Here is a 22,903-nt window from a genome sequence, read left to right as displayed (position 1 = left end):
ATTGTACAACTGTATAATCTACTACTCAATTTCAAAGACTAAAAAGTGCAAATTATTGATAGGTTCTAAAATCCCTGAAAAGAATTGGCGCAGTATAGCCTACAAGGGCTCTTGAGCCAAAAACCCAATCTAACCAACCAAACCTTGAAAATAATTAGACAAGTCTTTGAAATTCCTAAAGCAAAGTGTGCTTCAGTTTTATTTCTTATCAAGTGTATAAATTAAGAATTGTTCAAATGGGTAGTATGTTACTCTTGATACCTATTCTCTAAATCTGTGCACCATTTCTTTTTTTTAACTTGCATCACAAAGCACTTTTAAAGCGTAAAACTTAGCACTGCGTCACTCTCTTAATACCAGCCCCCTCTCTTTTAAGGTCAATTTAAAAAGGCCAGCATGATTACACACAGTAATGAAAACGACACATAAAAAAGTAAAGAATGGCCTTACTCATGACAGAAAACAGACAAAAACATGGGAGGGGGGGGGGCAATTAAAAATGTTGTTCCAAAAAAAAAAAACAAAATCCTGCCCCCCCAGGAACTCAGTCCTAAATCCGCCTATGGGTACTGACTCCCCTTAAATGTTTTTCTCTCCTCCAGGCTCTAGTTGAAAATGTCCAGTGCTCAGTGTCAACAGTGCGGCTCTACAGACATCGACACAGATCCCTCTCGAGGGGACTCTGTCTGTACGCAATGTGGGTCCGTCTTAGAAGAGTCTGGGATCATCTCGGAAGTCACGTTCCAGCAAGATTCTAGAGGCGTCAGTCGATCAGTCGGTCAGCTGGTACATTCCGAAGGTACATTTTTAATTGGTCGAAAGAAGTTTGAAACGTTTCATGCATAGTAATGTGTTTTTTCCTCTTCGGTATTCTTGTCAATAACAGGGTTTCCGCTACGGTCGCATTTTTCGCATAATGCGAAAACACTATCTGAATTGCGAAAATAAAGCAATGCATTTTCGCTTTTTTGCTCAAATAAAAAATAAATTAATTTTTTAAATAAAGAAGAAATGTATGATCCTAGAGAGGAAGCGTTCATGGCGATAATCACTTTAATCTTTTTTAAATCTTAGCTGAGATGTTTAAACTACAATTAAGTTCAATAACTATTAATTAGTCTTATCCAGCATTATGTCCCCCCAAAAACTGCTTTATTAGGAGGAGGGGACTGCAACGTTCTAAACACCAATCGTGTTTTCTTTTCTTATTTTATGTTTTAAAAAAATTGCTGTTGTACTTATTTCTTCAAGGATGTCACAAATGAAATATGAATTTTATTTTCAACTGGAGATGAAACACACTGAGGCATATATAAATATATGAAAATGTGTAACATTTTAGCATTTTGCTAACATTTTTCCATCAATTTTAGCTTTTATGCTAAAGAACTTTTGAACCCAGCTTAAACCCTGGTCAATAAGCATATCTCTTTTTCTTTCTTCTAATTGATATTTATTCCCATCACAACTATTGTTCTGTACTTCTTTAGTAGTCCTATAATTGTCATTGTGTAATCAGTCAATGTTTGAAATAAGCGGTCGTTAGTCATATTTTGTGACAAAAAAATTTGATTTGACGCCTAGGTTTCCAACTCCGGGTGCCAAATTTTTCTCCTAAAATTTTGGATTGCATTGAAGCTTTTCTTTCTAGACTCTTTGTGATTAAGACCAGTGATAGGTTCGAAGAATACGTTTATAAAAGTAATTTTCGAGTACAATCAATTTTGTCTTAAAAGATAATTTTCTTTTGTATTTTTTACAAATAAGCTATCCGTAGTTCAGTTTTTACTAGTTGATTCATTGAAAATGGCACCTAAGCAAGGGCTTATCCAGCTCAAAATGGAAGAGGAGGCCTATCATTTGAGCAATCAGGAAGAGTCAATTGTCCCAGATTTTCTTAGCAATGCAATTATGCATTAGTGTGTGTATTTTTTTCTTTTCATTTATAAAATGCATTGAATATGCATTGCCCCCACCGCCCTGGAAAATTCTGAAACGACGGGTTGGAGAGAGGCACCTTTCTTTATTTAAACTTATTCCCAGTGTATGGAGGAAGAGTCATGTGTAATAGCAAACTTTTCCAAAAGAAAGAATACTTTTTGTAGAAAAGGGATGTATTTTTGGCGCAGCATTACCTTGCGTTACTTCCAAAGTAGGGATCCAGCTCAAAATGAAAAGGAGACCTTTATAAATCTGAGCATTTTTTTTTTGAATTAAGAGAATGTAGACCCTATTTATCCTCCCCCTCCCAAAATGAAAAGTAGTGTATAATTGTTTTTAAAAGTTCATTACAAACAACATTGTATAGGTTTTTAATTTTTGAGAAGGAATGCAATCCCATAGCTACCAACTTGTAAGATTTAGCCTTACATTGTAAGATTTTTGGAGGTATTGTAAGTTTGTAAGATCTTATGGCATAATTGTAAGATAATTAGGTTTTAGATCTCTGGTATTGCTTTTTTTTTAATGAGTTACCTGCTATATTGCTTCAGAAGAATAGAGAAACTCAGGGCCGATCCTAGGGTGTCGGCCGTCCGTGTGCAAAGAGCTAATGTGCCGCCCCTCATGAGTAATTTGCATATTTTGACTAATCTTTGACGTCCATATAAATATTTCTTCAAATTTCTATATCAAGTTCTAATTTAAAAAAGAAAAAAAAAACAGAATTATGAACTTATAAAAAGGAAGAAAAGTTTTATAGTAAGAAACTCCTTAGGTACAATTTATATCTTTGAAGAAAGTTATAGATACCAAAATTTACTAGTCGTAAAAACGCATTTTATAGTATGTCTTCGGCGACATTTCGGTGAGAAAGCACGGAGGAGGAGGAATCATGGGAGGGGGGATTACTCCCAGAAAATTATCGAAATTGGCGTACGAAAAATTGTTTTAGTGATCTTAGGTTGTGTTTGGCTGCAAGGAGAGAAAAGAGTCTGGTATATTCAAGGTGCATGGAGAAATTTTCGAAATTGACGTCAAAAATCGCAATTTTAGGAATTTTTTCGAGACTTCAGGGGAAAAGTAATGCTGGAGTTCTCTCCTAAAATTCTTTCAAAATTGAAATCAATTCGAAGCTGTTTTTTGTGATCGCTGCTTAGGAAAGATAGGTGCTCTTTCCGAAAATTTTTCGAAACTGAAGTTTTAAACAAGCAGTTTTGGGTTATCTTTGTTGACGTCGCTAGAGGGAGGGAGAGGCAATCATCTCCTATCGAAAGTTTTTGAAATTGAAGTTTAAAACGCAAATTTAGGCTGTCTTTGGTGACGGTAGGGGATCTGGCGGCTTTCCTTCGGTAATTTCTCGGTACTATTGTTTCAAAAACCCATTTTTGGCTGTATTTGAAAACGATAGGAAAAACGTGAAAATATTCCGAACCGAAATATTTTTCAGAGCTAAATTCCATTTTAGGCTGTTTTTGGAAGGAAGGGTTTCGGGGCTCCCAAGTGGATGTTTCTAAAAGCCCAATTTTATGCTATCTTTGGTGACGTTAACAAAACTGGAAAGCTTCGGCGAATCTTTCGGATATTTTTCGATATTAATATCTGAAAAACACAACTATAGACCCCTTTTGTCCATCTCACATCGACGATTGATGGGTATATGCCCGAGCGCCGTGAAAAGTTACATAAGCCAGGCAATTCTCCTCCAGAGTTTTTTAGAAAATCGTATTTTACGCATTGTTTGATAACGATGGGACAAAGGGCGGACGGGGGTTCAGTGTGCCCTCACGAAGTGTTTTTTGAAACTGAAATCAATTTCAAACTGAGGAGGCGGAATTAGGGGCCTCTCTAAAGACACTAATTGAAACTATCTTTGGTAGTAATATTTGGGAATGGATTTCGGGACCCTCCATCGCAAAAATTTTGAAAAAGAAATACGAAAAATGTCATTAAGCAAATTTTGATGACATTAAGAAGGACTGTCCTCTGAAAAAATATTTTGGATTTTAAAGCCAACATTTTCAGGTTATGTTTGATTAAGTTAAGGTGGAAGGGGTGAATCAATGATTTAATTGGGTTCTTAAGATCGGTGGTTCAAACAGTGAAATTTTCCAAAATCAAAGTCCTATAAAAACGCAATTTTAAGCCTTCTTTAGTCTCATCAAGGAGGTCATGGCATCCTTTTGGATCTTCGTTTTGGAGGTACGTTTAAATTTACTACCCGGGGCAAGAGCTCTGATCTGAAACCGGGCAGTTCATTCGTGATTTTAATTCGAGAAAAATGCTGTAAAGGGGGAAAATTACAAAACTTTAGTTTGTTATTCATATATGTTTGAGTCTCAGGGGAGTCGCAATTTTCCACTGTCCCTCCACGCATCCGCGATTGTTGGAAAATAATTTCTTGTTTGAAATGCTTGCGACAGTATCTAATAAGTATGGCTTTTTTTAAATATAATATATAAAATATATCTTCATTGTTTAGGTCTATAAAAGCTTGGGGGGTAAACACTAGTGGCCGCCCTGGGCCTTGAGTGCTCCTTTTAGAAGGCACCCTTTCTTGCTTCAGGAGGGAGCCATTTCCCTCATCTCCAATCCCCTGTATCCATGCCTGATTACCGGTTCTGACACAAATTTTGCAACCAAATGAAGCATGTGTGTAAAGAGTGGATATTAATGAACAATAAATCAATTCCTAATGTTCCCTAACAATCTATTTTTCTTAAACTATGCTATGCTGTCGGGAAATCGGCACTTACTTTGATATTGAACATTTAAAATTCAGCATACTTATTTGACTTATTCTAAGTTATCTTGTGAGAAAGTCTTGAAGAATTTTGCTTGATTAAAAGAATTATATGATGCGGCCTGCGGCCGCTCCTTGCTTTGGCCGCCCTTGTGTGGTGCACACCCTGCACACCTGCTAGGATCGGCCCTGGAGAAACTGCAGATGAAGAGCCTAAGATAAGCTCCAAAGTGAATTTCACTCTGTACAAACAAATGATTTGCCAGATGTTGTGCTAAAAATAGAGGATGGATAAAAAAAATAGGCTGCTTTGAAGAAATTAGTTGATGTCAGTGGTTCATTGAAGTATGAAAGGCTCTCCTTTTCTATGCTTTCCATTCTAGCCATACCTCACAGCAATGCAGAGTGCGAAAGAATATTCAGTAGTGTCAGAAAGGGGAAGTCAGAGCTGTGCAATTCTCTATCTGATAATAACCCGGATAACATTTTAATGTTTAAGAACTTCCAAAAAAAAAAAAAAAAACAATCGTTTTGAATAAGTTATTGAAATAAAATTTTTGAATGTTGCTAAGTCAGCAACTTAAGAAAGCTTAAGTTCCAGTGAAAGTAGTTTCAGCAAAAGCAGCTGACTGCATTATTTTACAAAAGAAAAAGCAAGATAATACAGCAAGTTATTAGTTTCTTCCAAAAGAATATTTTTAAAGATTAATATTAAATGATGCACCTTACAGAAAAATATTGGACAATATTTTAAAAGTTCACACTTGTATTCTTAAATTTTTAAATGCACAGGCCTGCCCTTTTTGAAACTAACTGCTTGTTGTAATCCTATGGTTCAGAGCCGTGTCCAAGGGGAGGGTTTTAGGGGTTAAACCCCTCCCATTAAAAAAAAAAGTATGTCAAATGAAGAAAACGATCGACTTAAATTAACTTTAATATGAAAGCCTACGTTTAACGTCCCCCCCCCCAAATTAACTTTAATGTGAAAGCCTACGTTTAACGTCCCCCCCCCCCTTCTCTCTGAAGTTTTTCTGTAATTTTAACTCAATAATTCTGTATTTTTTCCCCTCTAATTCAACTCAATTGGACCTAAACGCTTGCATTTCTTTCTCTTATAACTTAAAAAATTTTGCATAGCATTCAAATGTTATGTAATTTACAACTGTTAAAGCTTTGCCGACTGAAATAATATTTTGGAAAAACTGTGGTGGTAGAACCGTTGAATTATCTACCAATAGAAAGCATTAATATTGCTTATTGTAAGGAGGTAATGATGAAGTTGGCATGTGTTGCAGCTATGAAGATGTATTAGTGATTGTGTTTAGTAATGTAATTTGCATCTACAATACGCTCGTTCTAAGCATTATTTCAGAACATAAAATCTGATATGCATTCTCTTACATAAAAAGAATTCGTGGAGAGTTTTTAATGCTTGTTGAAATAAACCGCATAGTTAACAGATTTAATTAAAAAGAAACAAACAAGGTTTGATAAAAGTGAACCGGTAAAATAAAGGAATAATTTGGTCACTTGAGCAGCCAGAATTATTCTTCTAGGGGAAAGGGGGGGGGGGGTACAGCAGTACTTACAGGTGCATAAACGCCATACTGGGATTGATAATTTGTAGTAAAACTAATAAAGGTTGTGAGGGATTGAATCCCCCCCCCCCCTGGTAAGATTAAAACCCCTCCCTTTATGAAAACCTGGACACGGGCCTGCTATGGTTTCTCTTTTGTGAATCCATTCTTTTTTCGTTTTTTTTCCTGTGCTGATTAATTACAAGTAAAGATTTGAAAATATAATGCTTTTAGTTTTAACGGTTTGTTGTGTGTTGGTTAAAAAAGTACAAATACACCCACGGCATGCATTGTAAGATTTTTAAAGTTTATATGTCGGCAGCTATGCAATCCTTTTCAAGAACCAGAAAAGTGCACCCTGCAAATTGTTAGAAATGTTTTTCCTTCAAAATTTACTTTACTAAATTAAATTCTGCACTAGTTAGATAAGGAATGAATTTGAAATGATGTAATTTTACTTTTTTATATTTTTACTGTACATATGTTTGTAGTAAATTTTTAATTCTTTCTTAAGATGGTATGCCAAGTGGTCTCAATCTTGGATCTCGGTTTGGCTTCGGCAGAGAATCTCGGGCAATCACTCTCCAAAATGGTAAACTTCAATTACTTTATTGGCTTTATTTTTTGTGGGCTCCATTTTTTATATACATTACAACCTAAATAAAGAATGTTATTAGGTTAGATTATTTTCAAATTTGTTTTAAAATCTTATTTTGAAGTGACTTTTTTCTTTTATTTATTTTCTTTCAAAACTGAAAATTATTGAATTTGTTTTTGTTTTTTGAATGTAAGAAAATTCTGATTGTTTGATCATCCTGTTTTTGGACAGTTACATGTTAATGGACTTAATATCTCATCAAAAACAGCAAGGTGTTTTTGTGCAAGTGTTTACACTTTTCTATTACTTAAAAATCCTCACTTTTTTGAAAGATTTCTGCCTTATGCAGAGTTTTGATTGCGAGAAGTCAATGTCAGTTTAACTGATTATGAAATCTAGTTCCTTAGTTATGTGTTAAAAATTATTTTCAAAATAGACCCTATGGGTCATTTTCTCTAAACTGCTAAATTCTTGTCCTTGCTCCAAAAATAACAAACTAACTAGTATAGAAATAAAACTGACGCTAGAATGCGTTAATAACATGCTTTTATGTTTGTAAAATAAGTTAAAACAAACACTCTATTATCATTATACATTTAAATAATTTTTTGACATGATAAATGTCATTCCCCTGTGTGTCCCTACATCCACCTTAAAGCAAAATCAGCTCTAAAGATTCAGGAAGCCATGCATATTTTTACAGAAATTGTTGTTTAACCTCTTAACAAGTGTTATGCAATGTTGTAAAATAGAAAAATAAAAACTTTTCAAGGTTTGTACTATTTAAAAAAAATAGTAAAAAATGTCCTTTGATTTTTTGTCATTCCCCTGTCGAGGAATTTAATGAATGTTTCTCACACCTGGTAATAGTTGTATTAACTTATAATTTAATCTTTGAATTCTGGTCTCATCATAGAAATAATCTTAATTAGTTCTTTTTGAATAAATATACGGTGTCGAGTATATTCGGGTGATCTCAAGTTAAATCTTGATAAGTATTTTTAATGACTGTCACTACCCTGTCTTTGATAATTCATTTAATTTTACAATAATCGCTCAATGAATGATTGACTTTTGTTTGTATAGAGTTCCCCCCCCCTTACTTTAAGTGACATTGATATTTGTTGTTTGCAGTTATGACAATATATAAGTTAACTTTAATTTTTGTCATTCCCCTGTCGTCCTTCCCCTGTAAAATGTAAAGGAAACAAATAACCACAATAACTACTTTTTGGACACCACGACATTGGATCTTTTTCAATTTCATAAAAGTAGTGTTTCCTTTTCCCACATAAATTATAATATCGTCAGTAAAACGCATTATTTCCTCTAAGTGTCATTCCCCTGGCACAGTGAATGCCATTCCTTGCAATGTCCAAATCGCGCTGTTTAGGGAAAATGACCCCTATACATATCGACATGTAATTTATGCAATATATTTGTTTATCATTAATAGTTTTAATATAAGTAACATATGCAGTAATTTTTATTACTTTGCAGTATGTTCTATATTTATTAGTTTCATTCTTATCAATGTATTGGCAACATTTTTTTTTGCAGCTCGTCGAAAAATTCAAGACTTATGCTCTAAACTGAACTTGAATCCCCGTTGTGTGGACACAGCCTTTGGATTTTATAAGGTGGCGTTGTCGAGGCAACTGACCAGAGGACGAAAAAGCACTCATGTTGTCGCTGCTTGCGTGTACATGGTTTGCCGCAAGGAAGAAACCCCTCGTATCTTTTTATAATTTGATTTCCTTAGATTGTTCTGCCAATTAAATCATTGCAGAGTGTAACTGTAAAACTTACATTTATTTTGTGCTGACTTGATTTTTTATATTGCTCATTTTATTATTATAAACAATTAGATTGGGTGTAGGTGTATAGTACAATAAATATAAATGGTTATTTGATATTGTTGTGATAATCATAATTTATTGTACTTTATAAAGTTTTGGTAAGTTTTTCTTCTGGTAAAAGAGTAGAAATTTTAAGAGTAAACCTAAATTATTGCAATTTAGATTGTAAATGCTGTTCACATGCGTTTCACTGATCTTGCAGTTAGTATGAAGATAATGCATTCTGTATTGCTGTGATGGATTTTGATTTTTGATGTTTATTTGACTGTTATCCATTATTTTATGATTTATGCATTTTATATTTGTAAGTTTTGAAGAAACTGAGTTTGTACTGTATAAAGAACGAAAATAGGTTTTTACCTTGTTTCAAATAATTTTTGTCAGTCTGAAACTAGAAAGAAAAAAAAACCCCTCTTGAAATAGAAAGTACTAAACCTGAAAAATCTTTCCCATGGAAACTTATGTTTTACACAGTTTTCTGGAACGAGTAGACTTATTAAATTCAACTGAGTACAACAGAATCACGAAAATCCCTGATAGTTGGGACTGAAATCACCTCAGATTACTGAAAACCAGGTTCGAAAGTTTTGAGTCTTGATGGAGTTCGAAAGTTTTGAGTCTTTTTAAAGATGGAATAAGGAAAGAGTTGAAAATTAACAAATGCTCAGTAAGTGAGTTAAATCTGCAGGAAGTTGAGAATTTTTTTTTTCTTAATTTGTATCTCATGATCATAAGATAATTTGTTACTGGTGGCCATTGATACAAAATTGTAAAATTAGATTATTTCTTAAAAATCCACAATTCTTCAGTGTGTTTAATATTAAATTAAAAAAAAAATAGAAAATCAGTTTATATATTGCTTTTTTGGAATATTAGTTTCAAAATTTGTGAAATGATCTGTATAATGCCAAACCCTGTGTAACACAAAAGCTCTGATCCCAATATGTGTGTTATAACAGTCTTCTACTGTATATTCTTTCTGGTTAACAAAAACACTATTAGATCATGAACATTCTCAAAAAAAAAAAAAAAAAAAAATCCATCTTTTTGAAAGTTACATCCATGCATTCTGCTGCAGAAAGGGGCCAACTTGTGATGTCCTGATATAATTTTAGAGATGAATTAGTTTTGTGTATATCTTAACAAGACATTAGATATGTTGTTGGATTTGAGTGATCTACTTCAGGTAAGTGAAACTTAGAAGAATTACATGTTATTTAACACATCCAAGCCAATTAAAATGCTTAATTTTTTGTTTTACTTTTCAGGTGAGTGTTTATGAATTGGGCAAAACCTATTTAAAGCTTTCATCTGCTCTGTGCATCAACAGTCCTGCCATTGGTACTGCTCATTTCTCAGATTTTGAAGTTTAATTTCAATTAGCATCTTATGTTTTTAGTTGTACTTTATCAAAAATATTTTAAGCAATACTTGCAGAGTTCGGATCATTTTGTTTCTGTGGTTTACTGGCTTTTGCTTGGTTAATATTGCTTCCAAAAAAAAAAAAAGCTCACGACCTTGAGGGTCACGGATTTGGACAAAATTCTAGATATAGGAACATTCCCACTAGATATGAGCGCAGGTAAAGCGGTTTGACTGCATAGGCCCTAGTTTCTCTGCAAGGAGGGTCCAAAGTTGCTAGTTTGGCGCGAAAAATGCAATGGCGTTTCCATTGAAATTTCAAAATTCGACACCATGTTTGATCTTCCAACACCTTTGGCATCTTTTGTTACTAAATTGCATAGACTAATAATAAGAGTAGACCGAGCTATGGCAACCCTTTTGCTGCTCATAAACCAAACCATGTGACTGGTGGATATCCTAGCAACAGCGGGCGTTGATCGAAGCAGACGATCAACTACCGCGAGAAATAAAATGAATAGAATTGATGGAATACGGGAGAATGAGCTTTTATGAAATCCTATTTGTAAATTTGTTATTCTAAGTTGTAAATATTTTGTTAATATAGTGAGTTTTTCGTTTAGATAGTACTGTGCATTTTCTTTAGTCAATTTCAATAACTCTCTAAGCAATTAAAGATGCAAGCGCCCAAAAAGAATCGGCAAACGGTAAGATTTTTACATACAATTTCAATTTAAGATACCGATTAGTACATTTTTGCGTTAACCCAAAACGTTTACGCCATTCCGTTCACGCCAACGCTGACAGCTCCAAATGAAATAAAAGTTACTGAAAACTGTGATCAAAAACTAATTACGAATGTCAAAATAATGCATAACTAAAAGAAAAACAGTTCAATCTCTGCACCTGGAAAAAAAAAATATATAATGAAAACACATTACGTCTTAAAATACATGTCGAGTGCCAAACTATAGATAATGTTGCCATCTAGCAACCATGCTGAGAAAGTTTTCGCCAAGCCTTTCCACCAGTCACATGATGTATCCATGAACCAATTTTTTTCATCAGCAAGTCTGAGAAAGCTCGGTCTACTCTTATTATTAGTCTATGCTAAATTGAGTATAAGGTGAAGCATGTATTTATTTATGGGTATTATCTAAGCTATTTGAAAAGTTGAAACAATCTCATATTTTTGTTCTTTTGTGCGCCATGTGCAATAAATCAGAGCTTTTTATCTTCTCCCAATTTTAGCTTATCAATGTGGGATATCATCGATAGCAGACGATAAATATCCAGTTAAAGTAAATGTTTTTCTTCGCAAACGATAAATACTTTTTACTAGCAGACGATTAATACAAAACGAAAATAATTAGTTTCATTTGCAAACGATCAATAGCCTGTTACTATGCTATTTTGGCATTCAAGTTATTGAAATTAAAAGTAGTAGCCAATTTGAATTTGAGAAAAGCTTATTAAAAATTAGTATTCAACGTAATTAATTCAAAGGTAGGAATGCAAACGGCTTATTCTATAGTACAATAGCAGAAAAACAGATAAGAATGGTAATTTTAAAAGAAACTCCATTTCATTTCTGGGTCCACCTGTTGCGCCGAACTGGGGCCTATGCAGTCAAACCGCTATACCTGGGCTCATATTTAGTTGGAATTGACCTATACCTAGAATTTTGACCAAAACCGTGACTCTCAAGGTCGTGCCGTTTGGTAGTCAGTCCCTTTCCCCTTCCATTGAGCGCCAGTTTCATAGTTCTTCAACTTTGGTCAGCACTAAACAGCATGTGATTTGATAAATGATAGCTAATTTTAAAACTAATAGTCTTATTACTTTCTGATTACTAATAAAATTTCCTTCTGATAAATTAAGTAATGTGTAATTGATTGTTAGTGGCAATGCCGTTTTTTTTCCAAAGGTTCAATAGATCACCAAATGGAAGAATTTCAGGATTCAAATAAAAAATAATTTCTAATAAAAAGAAGACAGCTAACCCCCTTCTAAAATTTTCATATTTTACGCATTGCAATTGTTTAAATTTGAAGTTTCAGCATAACTGAAAAATGATAAAATTAATTTGAAGAAATATAGCTCAATGATTACAGAATATGTCATATTTTAGCAATGTTTCACCCTAAAAAGTTTGCCAGTGGTTATTTAAAACCAGGTTTGAACAAATATTTCATGTATTTTTTTCCATTAAAAAAATGTCACTTTATTGCTTGTAGGATTTAGTTTTGAAATACTAATAGAAAGACCAATGTTTTGTGATCACTTGTGGTTAGTCGTTTGCAATTAAAATCTTTATAAAAATTAGACAATGGAAAAAAAAACTTAAAATACAATATTTTCTGGCATTTAATTTTTTTTCTGAATTTTCCAGACCCAAGTTTGTATATTTTGAGGTTTGCTCATCAACTGCAGTTTGACAAAAAGACTCACGAAGTGGCGATGACTGCTTCAAGACTTGTTCAGAGAATGAAAAAAGACTGGATGCATACAGGCAGGAGGCCTTCTGGCCTTTGTGGAGCAGGTGTGTGTGTCTTGTTTTTCTAATTGGGGTTTTTCCTTTCAAGTTTTTGCTTCAAAATGTAGCTGCAAGTTCTTTTCATGTACTTGTCACTTTAAAAATCAATAATTTTTCTTGATTGTAAAAAAAGAAAAAAAAAATGTTATTCATTGATGAATCTCCAAGACTTTAAATATATTATTAAAGTTCTTAAAGTTGAATTAAGATTTTTCTGTAATTTCAACGTTAAATATTGTTTCTATTAGTCTCATGGTATTCACGAATCATTTGTTTAAATAAAAACTTTTATTTTTCATATACACTCTGCCAGTGGTGCTCCCATAGGGTATACTCTATACCACCAAAAACATTCTGTAAAAAACTAGCCAAGTCTCGATGGAGCTGCTTGTTTATCTCTAAAAAGTAATGAAATCTAGACAAAGTCATGACAAGTCTAAGGTTCCTTACTGCGATTTCTTTATTATTATAGTTAATGTTGTGCGACTTGGCCGTTAAACATTCTTTATACGTTAGTGGGTACAAGTCAATTTTGTTTACACGTTTTCCAAGTGGCAATTTTCCATCGTCAATGAGTAGCGGTTCTGGCGACAGATTGGTGCAATGGTGTCATGGAGCACCTGGTTTTGTACCCTTGTGTACCCTTTAACGGCCAAGTCACACAACATTAACTATAATAATAAAGAAATCGCAGCAAGGAACCTTCGACTTGTCATGACTTTGTCTAGATTTCATTACTTTTTAGAGATAAACAAGCAGCTCCATCGAAACTTGGCTACTTTTTTACAGAATGTTTTTGGTGGGATTTCACTTCTTTTTGTAGAAACATTCAATTTGTGTAACGTTCGAGTAGACTAAAGTTAGGCTAGATTAAATTAGAAGATGTGTCCCACTACGCTGGACTTTTGCAATGACAGTCGATTTTTTTTATGTACCAAAGGGGGCATTACCATATCTCTAATACAGCTGAGACCAGCTGAGGGTTCTTCATTAGATACTTCAGACTTTCGATTTTTGACATCAAATGAAGCGGCCCACCAAGTTGAATATATTTTATAAAGGCGGTATGTCGATCTCTAATAGTTTGGTTGGGCTCTTGTGTTTTCTAATCAGGGCAGGGTCACTCCAGATCCTCGATTAGCCTAGTCTTTATAGTTTTCCCTTTATGTGGCCATTAAACCCTAACTCTGTACCAAATTTCACCTCTCTGAGTTTATGGGAAGTATAGTTCTATTTTGATGATCGTGAGTGAGTGTCATAAATGCGAAACTTTGCTTTCGCTTAACTTCGGAACTAAATGACCTACAGACTTGAAATTTTGGATTTTAAGTATGTGATTATAGCTTATTGGACGACGAAAATTTCTGCATTCTGGTCTCATCCGAAGGTTCTCAAATAGGGGCCTGAAAATGCGGCGAAATGGTTCCAGTAAAGGATGGTACGGCAGTGTTTGCTTCGCGCTCGACTTGGCTAACCCCCTTCTAAAATTGGCGGTGGCACTGCCGTGCCCCCCAATATACGCCATATACTCTCAAACATTTTTTAGACACATAGCGTATACCCTCAAGCTGCATAAATTTTCATATTAATGACATGCTATATATATGATCACATACACATATTGTGCGTAATGGATTGCTGTTAGTGTACCCTCAGAAAAATTGATAGGAACATTACTGCACTCTGCAGATTGAATATTTAGCATAACAGTCAGGGAAATAGTCATATCCAGAGTGACAACATTAAACAAAATATGAGCCAATCAAAATGGCAACTTAAGAGGATTTTTACATCATTCAGAGATCCACGTACTGCCAATAAAATTTACTTGAATTTCAAGTTAAATGAAATGAAAAAAAATACAGGTTATTACAGACGTAAATGAAAATAATTATCCTATTGAATTTTATGAAATCATTCCAATGCAGAATGCAGAGTGAGGAAATATGCTAGGAAGATCTTTCAAGGTTTAAGAAATGTGATTTCTAGGAATTCTTTGAATTTAAATTTTGGAAAGTATTAAATTATATAAAATGGCTTTTATATACATTTTCCCTTGCTTGAATTTCTAAAATTATTAGTTTTTCTGTGTCCAAGTTTCTTTTATAAAATCATTTGGTATTTAATTTGATAGCAGTTTCAAAAATCCCTCCACCATTTTCTTTAAGTTTTACATTCTTTGTTTATTAAATTACAGTAAAACCTGTCTCCAATGATACTGTTGGGGCCTAAAAAAATATCGTAATAGACAGGTTATCGTTGAAGACAGTTTGATTATTCATGCTGACATTTTAACTGGGGCCAAAAAAAAAAAAAAAACTGTTATAGACAGGTTATTGTTATAGACAGTATCATTATACACAGGTTTCACTGTATTCATAATAAAAGTATAACCACTTTTGCTCCTAAACATTAGTAAGAAAATATTTTTCTTCTTTTGTTTTAGATTATAGTTACAGTCGACTCCCGCTACAACGCGATGCGACTTATGCGAAACGACTATTTCACGAATTTTTCACGAGTAACGAATTTTAGAGCTAACGCGAATTTTTCGCCCACAACATGAATTTTTTTAGAAGGAAATATCAGCTTTGTTATTGGCTACTAAATATTGATTTTGTGAATGTTATTACGTTCCTTTGAGCATCACTGACAGCCAAAGTTCCCACACCAAACTAGTCTAGTGCATCAAATAACCGTAATGGCACCTTAGCAGTGGCGCCGACTCCATGGGGCCTGAGGGGGCCCGAGCCCCCTCAAAAGTATTTTTGAGGGGGCACAGCCCCCCCCAATAAATCAAGAAAAGTATTAGTTATATTATGTTTTCTAAACTCATAAATTTATCGTTTATTTTCCTTGTTTGAAGATAGTTGACCTTGTAAAATACATTCAGTAATGAGTTAAAACAAATAATTATTACGGTAGTAAGCAGGTTAACGGAAAAGGAGTAGTGTGAATAATGTTGGTGTTATAGTGCTGCAAGCACACTTAAAATTTGTCCCAGTGCGCGAACTTACGGGTTAAATCCATTGCAGCGCTGCGGCGAGCTCATCTAAGTGTTGCTGATCTGGAAAAAATATATGAGGGTTTGATTTGTATATTAAATGGGAGGTGTGATAGTTCTGAGTACTTTTGGGAATTGTGTTTAAAAGAAAAATCTTCACAAAATGATGATCCTTCGCTTCCTTGGAATCGACGTATACCAAAGTATGAAAACAACGAAGCCAGCTCACCGCATGCTTTCAAAATCCTAAAGGCACTTTACACTGAGGTTTGTGAAATGGTGCAATTTTGCATTATTGGGCGGTTTACATCAACTTGACTCGCAAAGATCATTGCAGTTGAACAAGAGTGCTTGCTTTTATTAAACAGAGGTGAAACAAATTTTGAAAAATTAACTGAGTTTTCAAAAATAACCTAGACATTGCGAGAGTGCGTTTACACTTGAATGTGTTAGCGGGTATAACTAATGAAAAAACAAATGGTCTTAAAAAAAAAAACATGCGTAAATTAAATTACCTTTTTACGAAAATACTGTGCGTGTTTGTATTTATTTTTTCCTTTTTTCAAAGCCAAAAAATACTTGTCAGGTTTGTCGAGTTTTTGGGGTTCTAATGTTAATTATATGACTTCAAAATGCTTTAAAAAAACTTTAAAACTCACTATTTTTCATCTCAAATTTAGAAAATTTCCCCCGGTTCCCCCCCCCCCCCCCTTTTTAAAAAGTCGGCGTCTCTGGGAATGCCTTTCCATTCAAGTCAAGTGTCCTTCCTATCTTATAATATCAATGCTTAGCTACGGCACTGCACGGCTCCCCATAAAATAGAACAAAAATATCTCTTACTAAGACAAGTGATATGATTTAAAAGTTGAACCAGAAAATTTGTAAACCAATTTTTACATTCTTTTACCTCGAAAACGCCGTGTCACATACTGTTTATTTGTTAAAATTATACACACTAGAAAATATGGCATTTTCAAGGTACAAAAATCTGACCTTTATTTGGGGTGGGGGACCTCCGAGGAAATACATAACACCCTAAACCCCCGGTAATGTCCGGCCCCCTCAATAATTTTTGCAAGTCGGCGCCCCTGCACCTTAGTGTCACCTTCATCTAAAGTTTGAAAATGTGAAGAAAAAGAAAGTTTCTGATAAAAAAATTTAAAAAGGCTAAGATTCTCGATATGCTTGAACAATTACAAAACGTCGAAGGTAGCGCGACAATAAGTATGAGTGAATCTACCATATGTACAATTAAAAGTCAAAACAAAAAGATGTCCGTAAAAGTTTAGAACTTAGTTTCAATATTGAAGCTTGCAGTGTAGCAAAGTAAAAATTATGAAAATGGAAGTTACGCACGGTCTTGCATTGTGGATTAATAAAAAGATCAGGTAGAGGAGATGTAGCTACAAATTGAAACGTTTTAAATAAAAAATGAAGCGTATTTAAAAATGTATTAGATAAGAATAACAATTTGATTTTGGAGCATAAATCATCACTAGCATCCTAATTTTTTAACTCGTAAATATTGCTTCTATATCTACTGTACAGTACTATTTTGTGCATTATTTTAATTTTACTGCATGCAGTGCATACAGTGTTGTTTTATTTTATATCTTTTATTCCCATTGGTCATTCATTTTGTGCATCTTAAGTATTTCATGTTGAATAACAGTTTTTTATTTTTTAAATACAGTAAAAGTTCAGTTCTTTATGGAAGAAACTGTAATGGTTAAGGAATGCTTTAGAGCAGTTTGAGGGGTGTTTATAAGTGCCTAAAAGTATTTGGTTTGCTTTAAAAAATTGTATGCATATATTTTTCCACAACGCGAAATTTAAACTTACGCGAGGAGTCTTGGAATGCATCCCTCGTATAAGTAGGGACTCGACTGTACTTGAATTTTAAACTCATGAATTTTTTTGAAATTTCCTTTTTTGGGTTTAAAAGTTTCAATTTACTTACTTGGATTTTGTCGCTAACTTGAGAAAGAAAGTTTATTCTTTTGGAGCTACTTTTCTGTAAATTATACTAAATCCCAACTTAGTGTCATTTAATGGATTAATGGCAAAATGTATGTATGGTAAAAAAATAAAGATTTTCCTGAAACAAAGTATTTATTTTTTAAAACCTATTTTGATTGTGTGCTTTTATTTATTCCTATACAAATGCTTAGGTTTCACTGTTGAAGTTTTGTAAATTGTTAAAGAGATTTTACCTGCTTCACATATTGCATTTTTAAAGCATCTAAATTTCTGTGATCTTTTCTCTCTTGGTTTTAGTACTTCATAAGGAAAATTTGTTTCATTTTCAATGTGTGGGTAATTTCCTTCCCAGAAACATTTTTATATCTTTTATTCAGGGGTAAAAATTTAGAAAAATAAGTCACTCAAAACAAAATGTTATTGCAGGGTTCATACGCTCCTTCAAAACTCCTCCAATACTCCTTCATTTATAAAATTTTTTTGAAGGGCCCTTCAAACTCCTTCATTTTGGTTTTAACTCCTTCTTTTTTAGAGTTCAAGACTACATAATCTTCTTCTGTGACAGTAACTTAAAATACTTTGATTGACAACTAACTACGTCACTTAGGTGTTTTTATTGTAGTAATTTCGTGCATTTATTTTTTTCGATTTACAAATTGATCATAGTTAATTCATAAAAGTTGAAGGTGAAATTTTTATTAGAAGACTAAGACATTTCATAAGTGAAGTAAAACATGCTTAAGTGGTGCTGGGCTATTTTTTCAAGTTGTTTTTTCCTCCACCACACTCTCAGTAGCAAAAGTCAAGTTGTCTAATTATTATTTAAATATCTAAAACTACATAAGAAGATGTACTACATTAAGTGATTGCATTAAAAAAAACAATTGTTTAGTTAATTGCTGTTATGATATTGTAAAAAGGGTCATCCACAAATGATGTCATGCTTTGAGGAGGTTACGAACTCATGACATTGTGACAAGGGTAAGAGAGAGGGTGACAAAAAGTGACATCACACAGTTATTGTAACAATATGTTTGTAAAAAATGTGACGTGACAAGAGGAGAAATTTGGGGGTGAAGTGTGACACTTTGTGATAAAGGGTGCTGATGGTCAAATATATTGAAAAAAAGTGTGACATCATTTAATGACACTCCATTAGTACTCCTTCAAAATCTCATTTTACTCCTTTAAAACTCCTTCAAAACTCCTTCGTTTTATTTCTGTAACTGAATACGAACTCTGTTTTGGTCTTAAGACACTTTTAGCAGTCCATTCTCACATTCTAGTTTTAAATAATGAGAAAAGAAAAAACAATTGTACATCTTTCTTCTGTTTACCAGTACTGGTAAGGGAGAAAAACTAACAAACTCTTATTGTTGCTTTGGAAGGGAGTCAGTAGGGTGGTTAAAACAATATGTTATAATGCTGGTGAAATTTCTTTACCTATCTTTTCTTTGAAAGAAAAGCAAAACATTCTAAAATTAATGTCCGAATATTCAACGTATTCAAAAAATTTAGATGCTGAAAATTTTTGAAAGAAAAATGGGAATAAAACTTTACTGGTCCCATTTGCCCTTAAAATCTATATTCGGCTGGACCGAAGGATTTTTTGTGACCCTGGCTGGACCACTGTTCATTTCAAGCGTCAAGCCCTGCTTTATTAAAAAAGAATACGGTAAACTCTCGATTATCCGCAAAATAGGTTGGCACAGTAACGGTGGATAAGCAAATACCGCGGTCAATCCAAATAATAGGTAAAAAAAGATACTTAGTGCATACAATAGCTAAAAAATATTAATAACAATCACACATACATTTAAATTATAACTAAAAACATTGCTACATTGCATCTACTAATACTGAATGTTAAAATATGTGTAAAATCTAGAAACAAACAATAACACAATCGTAAAAAACAAAAATTAAAAGACCTGCAGATAATCTGACCTCTGATAATCAGGAGTTTACTGTACATTTTTTGTTCTCCTTTTTTTTATATTGCAAAATGAACATCAAATAATCCTGCATGCCGGAAAATTTGAATTTCCCACCATACCGGTCAACCACTCACTTATTTCTGGCGTGCTGACTGAGATGTAGAGTAATATGCTCCAGTCAACCCTCGTTTATCGCGGTTAATTCGTTCCAGACTTGACCGAGATAACTGAATTTCCGCGAAGTAGTATTCTGTATTTATAAACCGTATATTTTCATAATTGGAGTGCATAAAACTTACTTAGGACAATTTAAATAGGTTTTTAACATAGGTAGAGCCCCCTAGACATGAAACGTAGCCACCATTACATTTGCATTATTTAAAAAAATTGCAAAAAATATGAGAAAATGAGATATGTTAGACGTAATAGGTATCACATTGTTAATTATTGGGAAATAAACTTCACACACACATGCAGTTCGTATACACTACTACTAATCATTGAAAATAGCTCAACTTGTTCGATGATGAATTAACTGCCAGTTAGTGATTGTATGTGCCCCCGTTCTTTTTCTACAATTATCCTTATTTAAGGTATTACGTATACAACTTAAAAATCTAATACATTCTTGAACACCATTTACAATTACAGATGTAATAATGCAATGATTTTTACTTTTCAGTTAGTGTTTAACGATTAAGATGAGATAGCGATTCCCAACTCTTTCTTCGACGATTTTATACCGCCACTCCCTCAACTAGTACAGCTACAACCCTCAGAAGAGCTTAACTTACTTAAAAGACATACTTTGTTATTCTTATGTAGGAAACAGTTTACACGATTGCATAAAAAAAAGTTAATTACTATATTTGAAAAAAAAAAAACAGAAAAAACCGCAATGTAGTGAAGCCACGAAAATCGAAGTGCAAAGTAGCGAGGGACGACTGTATATTTTAACTTTATCTGGAATTTGTGCACTTTATATCTGCTAGCTTGTGTATACAAAAATTTGTTTTGGAAATATGCTAGATTGTACTGAATTGAAAATGTGCCTATTGAATTTTCTTACACTTCCTTGCCTTATGTGTGATTTTTCGCTATAAAAATGAGCATGTAAGCAGGAGATTTCAAAAGTCTTGTATATTTCCTTTAGTCATGCAAAGGCCTTGTCCGTTTTTTGTATAAATGTTGATATTTACATCTTACAGCTTTGCTTGTTGCTGCACGGTTACACAATTTCAACAGGACTGTGGAAGATGTGATCAAAGTAGTGAAAGTTTGTCAAGCAACTGTTAGGAAAAGGTCTGTTTCTTAAATCGTTATTTGTTAAGGTTTGATTTTTTTACCTACAAAATTTTCTTTTGAGATATGTTGCATTGCAAATTGTTTATTTTATGAGAAGAGATTGTTGAATAATTCCATTATTTTATTCAAAATATGGCTTGATATAAATAGCCTCTGTGATAAGTAAAATACTTTTGTAACGATAAAAAAGAATGCATATGCTTCTAAATGAGTTGTAAATTAAGGTTTTTATGACTGAAATAACTCATGAATTTTCAGTGAAATAGTTCAAAAAAAAAAAAAAAAGAGTGATATTAGAGTACATTATAGTAAAACTTTTTGATCTATATAGCAGCTTTTACCTTTTAAATGCTAATTTTTACTTTCTTCTATATCTAATATATAGAAGAAAGTATTGGATTCGTGCAAATTTTCGAATTTCGAATTTTGACGGATTCGAACGTTTTGAGGTGTGCTGAGTCCATTTCGACCATTTTTGGAAAATGTCTGTCTGTGTGTGTGTGTATGTATGTATGTGTGTGTGTGTGTGTGTGTGTATGTATGTGTGTCACGTCTGTGTGTGACCAGTTTTTTGTGGCCGCTCTACAGCAAAAACTACCGCATGAAATCGAACGAAATTTGGTACACATATGTGCCCCTATGTGAACTTGTGCCCATTAGTTTTTGGCGCGAATTCCTCCAAGGGGGGGTTGAGCAATGGGACGTTTTTTGAGTTACGCATGCTTGCTATTCCTCAGGAAGTAACTGGCGGAATCAAACAAAATTTGGTCCATATGTTGCCATTAACAGGAGCAGGTGCTGATTCAATTTTGGTGTCAATAACTCAAAGGGGGGTTGAGCTATAGAACGTTTTCTGTCGTCAATTGTGACTGCTGTATCTCAAGAAATAACGAACGGAATCAAACAAAAATTTTTTGACAAGTAGCCCTTAGTGGGTATAAGAGCTGATTTTATTTTGGTGTCAACAGCTAAAAAGGGCCCGTTCTTTTTTTCCATTGTGAGTGCCCTATCTCAAGAAGTAATGCTACGTTCTGGTTGAAATTTGGAATATATGTGAATCCATACGTAAACAGGCTTTGGTTCAATTTGGACGCCAATCGCTACAAGAGGTGTTGATTTTTTTTTTTTTTTTGCGAATAAAAATAGCTTTATTAATGCAACAATAAGAAAGATAAATCGTAATAGATTGTCGTCTGCGTATTTCTCGTGATTTTAATTGTATGGAAATGATAGGAAATATTATCTCAATGATTTAAAATTTTTAACTGTTGCCATCTTATGTTTGTTAACAAATAAAATATTTGTAATTAATTCAAGCAAGGCTTTTAAAATAACTTTCAATTTTCGCTCTTTGCTTTGCTTTTGCAATAATTCAGACATTGGGATGGTCGTCAAGTTTTTGCATGTGTAATTTCGTTTTTGTTGGGAATATTGCTTCCTCGTCAAGCATGGGGAGGGATCAGAAAAAGGAAAAATATAGAAGAAAGTTTCGTGATGGCCACAACATACTAGTTCATTCTTGGAGTGAAGAAATATATAAGTTTTGAGCTATATGATTTTAATTTTAATGAAGTAAAAAGTTTGTTTTTGTGGTTAGGTAGAAGACTTGTAAAACATTTGATATAAAAGTTTATCCGGTGTATTAAGAAAATTTTTAAATTGTTCACTATCTGAGTTGGTTATTTACTACTTTTACTGTCTATTCACTATTTTTTTTCATGAAAATAGTAAAAAATATATTTATATCTTTTGCCAGCAATTGCTTGAATGTTAAATGAACATTTAAAACTTTGTTTATTTTGTTAAATAAAATCTGTTTTTCCATATCTCAATGTGCTTATTTTTTAAATACTTTTGTCTAGACTCACAGAGTTTAGTGAAACTCCATCGAGTCGCTTAACTCTTGACGAATTTATGACCATCGATTTAGAAGAGGAACAAGATCCACCTGCATTCAAAAATGCTAGAAAGAAACTGCATGAGGTATTCTATTATTTCCCTAAATTGTAATTTTTTAAAATGTCACTTCACTTTTTATTACTACACTGTGTATTAGTAGCAAGG

The 22,903-nt window shown here is 33.4% G+C and overlaps 1 protein-coding gene across 1 annotated transcript in view; it reads left to right on the top strand.

Moving 5' to 3' along the window:
* The first annotated feature begins 615 nt into the window (after positions 1-615).
* The window catches only part of LOC129226297 (transcription factor IIIB 90 kDa subunit-like), a 41,014-nt gene continuing 18,726 nt past the window's right edge, over positions 616-22,903 (top strand). The window contains exons 1-8 of the mRNA XM_054860901.1: positions 616-824; positions 6,786-6,850; positions 8,417-8,590; positions 9,870-9,901; positions 9,984-10,056; positions 12,470-12,619; positions 20,743-20,836; positions 22,702-22,822. Of these exons, the coding sequence (XP_054716876.1) occupies positions 616-824; positions 6,786-6,850; positions 8,417-8,590; positions 9,870-9,901; positions 9,984-10,056; positions 12,470-12,619; positions 20,743-20,836; positions 22,702-22,822 (918 nt within the window). The remainder of the gene's footprint in view (positions 825-6,785; positions 6,851-8,416; positions 8,591-9,869; positions 9,902-9,983; positions 10,057-12,469; positions 12,620-20,742; positions 20,837-22,701; positions 22,823-22,903) is intronic.

This window comes from Uloborus diversus, chromosome 7, assembly GCF_026930045.1.
Source record: "Uloborus diversus isolate 005 chromosome 7, Udiv.v.3.1, whole genome shotgun sequence".
NCBI classification, from domain to species: Eukaryota; Metazoa; Arthropoda; class Arachnida; order Araneae; family Uloboridae; genus Uloborus; species Uloborus diversus.
This window is presented reverse-complemented; position numbering and strand designations above follow the sequence as displayed.